The sequence below is a fragment of the Photinus pyralis genome, unplaced genomic scaffold (assembly GCF_008802855.1).
Source record: "Photinus pyralis isolate 1611_PpyrPB1 unplaced genomic scaffold, Ppyr1.3 Ppyr1.4_LG1, whole genome shotgun sequence".
In the NCBI taxonomy this organism is placed as follows: Eukaryota; Metazoa; Arthropoda; class Insecta; order Coleoptera; family Lampyridae; genus Photinus; species Photinus pyralis.
This window is the reverse complement of record NW_022170249.1, coordinates 60,653,004-60,663,173: the sequence shown is the minus strand read 5'-3', so window position 1 is coordinate 60,663,173 and position 10,170 is coordinate 60,653,004. Positions and strand designations below refer to the sequence as shown.

Below are 10,170 nucleotides of genomic sequence, written 5' to 3'. Positions count from 1 at the left end.
CGCCTCGCCTGCGAAATCTAAAGACAGTAAGATCTTACTCCCATATACTATATGCAAAATCATCCGTTTCTTAAGATAAATCATTTGGGCACAATATTAAATATGCAGTCCTTATATTGAATTAAATTATACTTTGCTTAAGATAAGCAATTTTGTCGCAGTAAAGACACCAATTGTGTAGCATGAATGAAACATGTTTTGAAAGTAAGCATTTCATTGTTTTAGTGCTAACTGATAGATCTCTAAAATTATGTTCCGTAATTATTTTGCATTAAGCTCTAGAATTCTTAAAGTTAGGTATCACATCATCAATTTAAGGCCATGGTGTTTTAAATGAACGTGTTATATTGCCACATATAAAACAAATCCCTTTAATTATTGCACACATTCCATGTTGTTCATTTAAAATACAAAGCATTGAGGTGAAAACATATCTTAAGAACTTCACATACTGCCTATGAAGAATCGTGTATCTTTAAGTAAACTAATCGATGTTTGATTTAAACGTAATTATTTTTATCGAAGAGAATACTGTTAAAGTAATGAAAGTACTCAATTTATGAAATTTTTTTTTTCCGTGTAATAATATCATTTTGTTCAGGTTAACAAGTGCATCTATTTATAGTAAATACCTTGCTTATTTATACTAATTAGAAGTTTTGTTAAGACCTTGCAGGACCATGATTCTTAATGTGAACAGTTGCAGCATTAAATTAATACAAGTTAAAAGTTAGGTACCTATATTCGTACTATGTATTGCGCTCCTTTGTGATTCTGTTTCAAATAAAAGGTATCGCCTAACAATGTCACTTCCATTGTGATTGGTAAATGAAAATTCAAATTGGGTAAATCTTTTTTATTGCTGACTATAATAAGCAATATTTTACAACAAAAACCTTAACTTTATATAACTTAACTAAAGTATGGTGGTGTGGTGAACGAAGAAAATGTTAATTACAAGTAGATACATTACATCGCTATATACCTATAATATATAGAATTCAACAATTTTTTTAATTCTTTATAATGTTAGTATAATGAAATAAATTGCTTATTCTCTTTAACTATTATTGTATGCGTATTATAACACTCTAATTCATTGCCATATGTCAATGCCACACTATCAGTAAGTTCAACTTCAAAAGCGTAAAAGTGACGATTAAAACCAATAGTATGCAACAATTCACATATAAAACATATCTTCTCACTTTGGTTAATAATAATATCCCTAATTTTGCCAAATGTAGGTTGATCCTGAAAATCGATAAGAATAATATCACCTTCTTGAAAAGCTATGCTATTGGTAGAGATTCTGCCAACTCTTATTATGTTATCTTCAAACATTTTTAAATTTTCAGATACGTTTGAATGATTTGCAAACTTTTTATTGTACAAATCGGTGATACTAGAGTACTTTTTAAAGCTCTTAGAATAATTAATTGAATTGGTAAATCCAGTATTTGAGGAAAACCGTAATGACAATTGAAGCTGATGTTTAATGGCTAATGAACGGGTAATATTCACTCTTGAAGAAATGACGTTTGCAGCTAGTTTCAATTGTCTGTGTTTAGATTCATACCTAAGTGTATTTGTTTGTGATAATGGTCCAATCTTTTCCATAATTGTAGGATAATGTGTCAAAAAATGAAATTTAGGTTTTAGTAATACTGAAAACAAGTCCTTGAATTGAAAACATAATTCGTAAATTAATGATTTTAGTTTTATTGGTTGATCTGGTGTAACACGTAAACTTAGAGCAATGTGTAGAACATCTCGTAACAGAAGATAAATATTCCAGTGTTTATTACCTTCTGGTATTAAATGTGCCATCATAAGTGAAAAGTTTAAAATAAAGCACTTCATTTCAGAAGCAGACATTTTCAATATTTTCTTCTTTATTGATTCCAGAGATATTACAGGAGGCTTGTTGTCATTTCTATTAAAATTAAAATATTCTATTTTATGGTTCAATGTATCATTATCAAAAAATTTATCGACTAAAACAAACTCGTATAATAAATGGCTCATGATAAAGACACCAACACCTTCAAAAATATCGTGGGCCAAATCTGCAGAAAAATTCAAAGTAACATGAAAGGAGTCGACGTTATTTAAAATGGTTGAATACTTTACACCGGTTAAATATGCATTATATTCGGCTACATCGGCTGTATAATTTTGTACGTTTCTTAGAAATGAGGAATTCTCTTCAAATAAACTTTGTGTCTCTGTGCGAAGACACTTGCAAAATCTACAAAAAGAATTTGCCACAAAGCTTTGCTGAAACCCTAAGATAGTATTTAGACCTAAATTATCTCCTAGGATGAGAGTCATACAAAAATACAAATGTACTTCACGCTGAGGGGTTGATACTTTTATACCTTGACGTTTGAGTTCATTTAATTCGTCTACTAGTTTTGAAAACATTACTGCCTCCCCAAACGACTTTAGATCTGACGAATGAAATAATTGGGTTAAAAATATATTCTCTAACTGACTTCGATAGTATATAGGCAAACAGGGAATGGAGAAATAAATGGTTCCAATTTTATGCACCCCAGCATGTGATCCCAAAGGGTTTCCCGCCTCAAAGTCATCATAATATAAAAACAGTGGCAAAACTATATCATGTGCATCATAACATGAAATCTTGTCTTTCCAAAATTTTGTCTGTATTATGTTAGATACACCTGATTTTTTTTCTAATGAACTGATATACGTCAAAGTGTCATCTAAAACATTATCTAAAGCAAAGAATTTTTGTAGTATAGCTTTTAATGAAATAAATTGTGCTGTATAATTTTTGGCAATTGGGTCTGATTTCTCCAAATGTTGTCCAATGATAAGTTGCGTTGGGGGTACAAACGAGCCTGCTTGTTCTAAGTACTTCAGACGTAAGTAGTCACTCTCAAAATTGCTAAACATATTCTCAAATTCATTAAAATACTTTTTGAACTCAAACTTATCTCGTTCTGACAGCGAATCAAGATTTACGCAAAATTTTTTAAGCATGTCAAGAGGTTTTAAAAGTAAATTTGACACCATATTCATAATGTTATCTACATCCTTCCTATTGAAGGTGTTTACATTATAAATTTGGCATAGAAATAATAGCTTATTTTTTTTTAATATGTCTGCAAAGTCAAAAAAACTGTTTTGGAAAGTGGTACTTTCAAGATTATTTTCAATGTCATTAATCTGTTGATTTATTTGTTGAGAAATAATGCTTGCGTTAGTATTTGAATCGTTACATTGCACTTCTAAATTTGTTGCCAGTATACTATTGTCCACAGTCGTATTCCGTTCATTAATGGGAACGCATTCAACATGTACTTTTAGATGTTGTCTATAAGTTCTTAGCGATGAAAAATTTCTATTGCACAACGGTTCACCGCAAATAAAGGAATCATTGTCTTGAGCCCTATGTAGAATTCTCATATGAGTTATAAGTGAATTAATATTCTGAAATATTGTTGAACATACCTTACATTTTGGCATTATGTAAAAAATTAAGAACGCGCATACAAAAATTTAACAAAAAAACAAAAACAAAATACTATTTACATATGGTATTGTACGTCTGTAATAAGCGCAGTGGTTGCAGGACTTGACTTACTTGATTTTATATTAAAAACAATCTCTTGGATAAATAGCCAAATATGCTCGGATTCTGCAGGATACTCCACATCCAAAGCGTGGTATAATTTAAATAATAATTCCAGAGCTCTAATGCTACTGTCTACTTTGTAAACAACATCATTTACCACGACAATGTAGAAGTTGTTTACAGCCTCCAAATTCCCCGCTACGCAAGCATATGGCTGGTCCGATATACCATACGTTGACAATTTTTGACGTCTGGATGATCTTTTTTCTTGTAATTCGTCAAAATTCTAAAAGAAAAGATATAATTATAGCCATATTTTGCAGGAATATTATGTGCAATTAAAAATAAATTGTTGATAGTTTAACTGCGCCAAATACAGCAAACAAAAAATACCACAAAAATATCCATGTAATGTTAGCTATAGTAGCAAAGGCGGTCATATGTCCAGCTTCAGAGGAGGGGGGAGGGGGCTGCTTTCAAAAATGTGATTACTGATGTGAGACGAAAACGATAGAAAATTGCTCATTTAGGTGAAAATGTGCTAAATTCGGAATTAAGTTGAAACTTGGGGAATAACCGTAGTATGACAGGATTTAGTTGGGCTTGGGGGGGGGGGCCATAGCTCCCTCTTGGCAGCCCCATATGACCGCCCTTGTATAGTAGGTAGGTATACTTACAGAAATTCGCATAAAAAAGCTCTCCTGCACTTCCACCCTTGTAGGTCTCCAACTAACACCTTTTCTATTTTTTTTCAACGTTACAGGTTGAAATAGGAATGGTAAAGTAATTAATGCTTTTAAACTGGGATCTATGGATAAAAACATTAAGGTTTGTATTTTAAATTTCAATGTAAACACACCTGCAACTTCAGCTATTGAAATATTTCGTTCCGCTGCCTCTTTATTAATTGCATTCATCACTTTAGGCCATGTTGTATATATAATATCTATTTTATCAGGAAATTTTTGGTTGAAATCTGTTTCTATCTGAACAGAGAAAAAAAAATTAAAATAGTAGCAAAAAATAAATATAAGTACCTACTTACCAGTTCAATGCCACTACTCAACCTAAGACATGGAAAGTCTGTGAAAATCGTTTCCAAGTTGGAATTAAGGTACAATTTTCTTCGCAACGAATAAGTTTCTTGCCAATTTGCCAAGATTTTCAGGTAAGGTTCGGTAGCTGTCTTTAAAAACTCGAGCTGTAATTCTTTATTTGGGCTTTGGCTTTGTTCTGACGGGTTATTGGGATTTTCATTTTCTTTAAATGCATTTGCGTTTCGAAGTGCAGTGCGTACGTTTGTGTACCTTGACCATAGTTTCCCTTTGGGACCAACGCCCCTCTTTTTTTTTTTCCGTAACTATATATGGTATATAATATGTTTCGGACTTTTCATTAGGAAATAGTATGGTAATCTCTTCGGCAATTCTCATGAACGTACTTCCTCTAATACTAAAAATGTCATACTTATAAAATTTTTACATCTTATACCAATTAATTATACTCTTTTTTTGCACTGCATGAGTGATAACTCTTTAACCTCACGGCACAAAATTCATATGATGCCTCAATAACAGAATATGTAATATTTTTTTGTAAAACAAAAGTGCAAAACTATAGTGTATAATTAACTGAATGAAGTATAATTTAAAAATTTTTTGCATGAAAATTAAGTTGTTTTGTGTGTTATAGTAATATGTAATTACAAAAATATACATATTAACAGATTTTAATTCAAAAATTAATAAAAGTACTTAGTTATAATTAAACGGGTAAGTATACATACTCTGATCCTTTGTTGGCAAAAAGCTCATTTACAGCCACTTTTACCAATTTCTGTCGTAAATCATTAGTTAATTTGTTTCGGTTTAATAAGACAAGTTTCCCGTCTGTATACTTTTGTAGTACCCGTTCCAAACCCTGTAACAATAACCATTTTTAATTTTCATATCATATAATTTGTTCATATGGTCTAAGTATTAATTAATGTTCGGTTCTTCAATTAACGTGGAATTTATTTTTAAAACTGGCACTAAAATATCAAACAAGGGGCGGTATACCTAATTATACTTTGACAACAAAACAAAGTTACTTTCATAAAAATGCAATTCTTAAAAACTTGGGTCGTTATCATAATATACCTATTCTAATCTATTGTCGTATTTGAATAAACGAATACCTTAACAGAAACACACCTATTAAAGAGTTAAAGACTTAACCCTTTTAATGTAACATTACGTTGTATACATACTAACCTCCGGGAAAACACTATCTATATCTCCAAGTCCAGTTTGCTGCTTCTTACTGCAGGAAGGGGTATTATCCAAGGGATCGTCAATCTTTCGTTTTTCAGAGACTTTATTACCAATATTTTCTATTACATCTAATAGTTCTTGATCTGGAACGAAACTGACATCTAGATCAGTTATAATAGACTCATTTGTGGTATAAGTTGACACTGATGCTGGAGTACTGCAGTTATAGAGATCACTTGATTCTACTTCAAAACTCTGCAACAAGAAAAGTCGGAAATTAAAATGCAATCAAAAATGCATTGACGAGTCACCTTTGATAATATTTTAACATTAAGGAGGAAATCATAAAATTCGAACTAGTGTATATCACATATCCTATCAAAGGTGATTTCATACTTTATTTTGGGTTCCTTAAATATACAGGGTGTTACATATAAGTATGTAAAAAAAAATTGGGTGGTAGAGGAGATCAAAACAACTAAAACAAGCACTTTTTTCAAATAAATCGAGGGTTCAACGCGTTTCGTTTGGAAGCTACCCCCAAAAAAGTGGTGAAATTTGCATTTCTTCTTTAATTTTTTTCTCAGCAACCAGAGTTACAAAGACGGGTGGCACGTCTTTGAATAGGTTTTCGGGTATGACCTTTCCGATTTTGCAAAAATTTTTGAAAAATTGCTACCCCTAAATGGGGATGCAAAAAAAATCACCACTTTTTTGGGGGTAGCTCCCAAACGAAGCGCGCTGGACCCTCGATTTATTTGGAAAAAGTGCTTGTTTTGATCCCCTCTACCACCCAATTTTTTTTACATACTTATATGTAACACCCTGTATATTGGTGTATTTGGTATAGGTATGCGCTCCTCTAGATGGGTGCTACCACTATTAATCAGCTAAGCTGTTACAAAGATATTGTATTATTATCTTTGGCTGTTATAAAAATCTGCTGAGGGTTGCCAAAAAAAACATATGAATTGCGGAGCGCTGCAGAGAATGTGTCAGGGGATTTAGTACAAAAAAAATGAGTATATAATACCCATTATACCCATACCTTTGAAGTAGCAGGAGTGGGAAACATTTCATTGTATTTCTTTTTAAATATCAATCGTGGTCCACTTTTAGGGAAAAGTTTCGCTATCGTCTCGGAATCCAATATCGGAAAGCTCTCATCGTCAATTCCATCATCTACAGATCAAAGCAAAACTGTATTGACATCAAGGTGTAGGGTGTAGTGTAGGTAGTAAAAATGTGTAATACCGTTGTTTTGGTAAGCGCGTATACGGCTATTATAATCGACAAATATTAATTTAAAATCGAATAACTGAGGCAAACATTCTATATTTTTAATTGTGGCATATGTCGCGGCCCAGCGCAATGGAAACAAAGTTGTGGAGATGCAACCCTGTTAGATTCTACCAGGGGCACATCCCCACGACAGTTGACTAAATTCTGGGAGAGGCGGTTCTGCCAGGCATATGTCAAAGTATCAAGTATCAAGGATAATGCGCACGTCGAATAAAAAAATTAAGCGGCATGATGAGTTACGTAGGTAAGTACTATATTTTAAAAGAAAATCGCCATAAATTGAAAGGAACAAATCTTTGAAGTGAATATTAATCATATTTTGTGAAGATACATAAAAAACATACTTTTACGATTGTTTATAAATAAAGAAAGTTTTGACTTACCTTCGAAGGCTTCTATGTAATTACTCATACCCCACGCTTCCAATAGTTTCTTATAATCCATTTATATTACGGTAAGCTAATTGTAACAAAACAAGTAGGTACGTAATTCACACGAACTCACAGCTGTAGGTATTGTATATGTTACACCCACGAACTACCTGCATACACTGAGAAAGCACGCACTCTTAAAATGATAATAAAGCAAATAAGTTTACTCATTTATTTGTAGCAGCAACCTTTTTTATTTGTAGCTAAAAGGAGCTAAGTTGCAGTAAATGAACACCTAACTTATCACTAACATCCACATCGTAGTAATACGATTTATTTGTCCCAAATCGAAGCTTGCTTACAGCAAATAGATTAACCGATTTTTTTATTAACCGCAAGAAACTAACTATTTGTAGCAGCAAAACGATCTTTAGTGGATAGTTTTTGCTGCTGTTAATAGTTGAGCAATTTACCATTATTAGTTATTTTGCTGCCATTAACAAAAATCTATTAACCACAAATAGATCGTCACAGCAAAGTAACCTATTTGGTCCATTTTTCTCAGTGTACATAAGTGTAAAAACACTTTATCAACATTTTCATGTACAGATTGCCCACAATCCTTTCAGTCTTTATACTCATTTAAACGTCATATTAACCACCATTTAAACGCCCTTAAAAGTTGTGTCCAAGATCATAAAGTAGATAAACCAGATAGACCATTACAACAAGAAATAAGCATTGTACCCACCGAAAATGTAAACAATATTTTAAATGAATCATGTGCAGGTTCTCTCATAGATCATAGCGCAGATATACCTCAGCCAATGTTAAATTGTGCTGATTTGGAAAATGATTATTATGAAATCATGAACCAAATTAATGGTTTTATTATTAATCTTTTTGGCACCATCTCCTTAAATAGAAAAACTGTTATACAAATAGTACAGTTTATTCAAAATTTAATTCTACTTCCTTTAATGGATTATATAAAACAAAAAACAAACCCCGACAGTAAGGACGTTCAGTTAATGATCAATGTCTTGAAAAAAATTACAAATTTATTTGATATGTTTAAATCGGAATATAAATTAAAACAATATCTTTCAAAAAACGACTTGTATTCTGAGCCTATGGAATTTATAATAAACAATAGTTGCACGCCAGACGAAATGTTGAACATTTCGAAAGGTATATTGTTGCCTCTAGAAGATAATATAAGAAGATTTTTAGAATCTCCAAAAGTTTTTCAATCAATGCAAACAAATTTGGAAAAAGTTAATAATCAAAGCGAAATTACTAACATATGCAGTGGTAGCGTTTGGAAAAACAAAATTGATCTAAAATTTGATAACAAATGTGTAATACCTTACTTAGTATATCAAGACGACTTTGAAATCAACAATCCATTGGGATCAAAAAGCGGAGTTCAAAAACTTTCAGCTGTATATATTACTTTTCCGTTATTAAATTCTGAAGATATTTCTAAATTGAATAACATTTTTGTAGCGTGTCTTACACGGTCATCAAGTTTAGAATTTGGCTTGGCTAAAAATTTTGGACCTCTTTGCTCTCTTTTAAAAAATTTAGAGGAAAATGGTATACAAATTACTATTAATTCCAAACCTAAACGCGTATATTTAATTTTATCTGCTCTAGTAGGAGACAATTTAGGCTTAAATACTATAATGGGGTTTACACGGTCTTTTTCTGCAAACTTTTTTTGCAGAATTTGTCGATCTCACAAAGATGAAATGAAAAAACAAACGGTAGAAAACAAACTTGTCTTAAGGACGGCAGAAGACTATTGGCAACATTTATTTCAAAATGATGTATCTCAAACAGGAATCAAGGAAATGTGTGTATTCAATGCTATACCATCGTTTCGTGCCGCAGACAACATATCGGTAGACATAATGCATGACATTTTTGAGGGGATTTGCCACGTAGAACTTTGTCAAATTTTAAATTGCTTTGTATATGATAAAAAATATTTTACATTATCAATTTTAAACAACCGAAAAGCAAACTTTCAATATCATCGTTCTGATTATGGTAATAAATCTGTTTCTATTACAGTGAAAAACCTAAACAGCAATAAGCTAAAAATGTCTGCTAGTGAAATGCAGTGCTTTTTACATCATTTACCATTATTAGTTGGAGAGCTGGTACCAGTGAAAGATCCAGTGTGGGCCTGCCTCCTCTTGCTTATAAAATTAACAAATCTATGTTTTCTTCCATCGTATAACGAAAATACATTGAATAAACTACAAAATACAATAAAAAATCACCACGAGCTTTATTTGGATCTTTTTCAAAAAGAACTTACTCCTAAGCATCATTTTGTGGTGCATTATCCAAATGTTATACGTAAACTAGGACCTTTAAAAGGATTGTGGGTAATGAGACAGGAAGCTAAGCACAAACAAGCAAAATTATATTTAAACAATATTGCGTGCAGAAAAAATGTTTTAATGAGTGCAGCAATCGAGTGGCAATTTAATTTGGCCGGACATTTACATTCTCTGCAAATGAAATATCAAACAGATTTATTAATGGGAGAATATTTTGACCTGAGTGAAAAAGTTTTTAATGTTAACTTTGATAGTATAGAGTTTAATTCCAATTTGTTGAA

At 31.9% G+C, this 10,170-nt stretch overlaps 1 protein-coding gene across 3 annotated transcripts; it reads right to left on the bottom strand.

Annotated features, from left to right (window-relative positions):
* Positions 1-741: 741 nt before the first annotated feature.
* On the bottom strand, positions 742-8,096 carry LOC116159212. Of its 3 annotated transcripts, XM_031472161.1 has the most exons (9): positions 7,548-8,096; positions 6,911-7,044; positions 5,863-6,117; positions 5,394-5,527; positions 4,653-5,059; positions 4,467-4,593; positions 4,285-4,415; positions 3,617-3,893; positions 1,174-1,254 (listed from the first exon to the last, which is right to left on the bottom strand). In XM_031472161.1, exons 1-5 carry the CDS (start codon positions 7,606-7,608, stop codon positions 4,870-4,872), a joined length of 774 nt encoding a protein of 257 aa, XP_031328021.1. In that variant the 5' UTR covers positions 7,609-8,096; the 3' UTR covers positions 1,174-1,254; positions 3,617-3,893; positions 4,285-4,415; positions 4,467-4,593; positions 4,653-4,869. The 3 variants fall into 3 exon arrangements, with proteins under 3 accessions (XP_031328019.1, XP_031328021.1, XP_031328020.1); XM_031472160.1 differs by lacking the exon at positions 1,174-1,254 and having other exon boundaries at positions 2,918-3,893; XM_031472159.1 differs by lacking the exons at positions 5,394-5,527; positions 5,863-6,117; positions 6,911-7,044; positions 7,548-8,096 and having other exon boundaries at positions 742-3,893; positions 4,653-4,841.
* Positions 8,097-10,170: the final 2,074 nt, after the last annotated feature.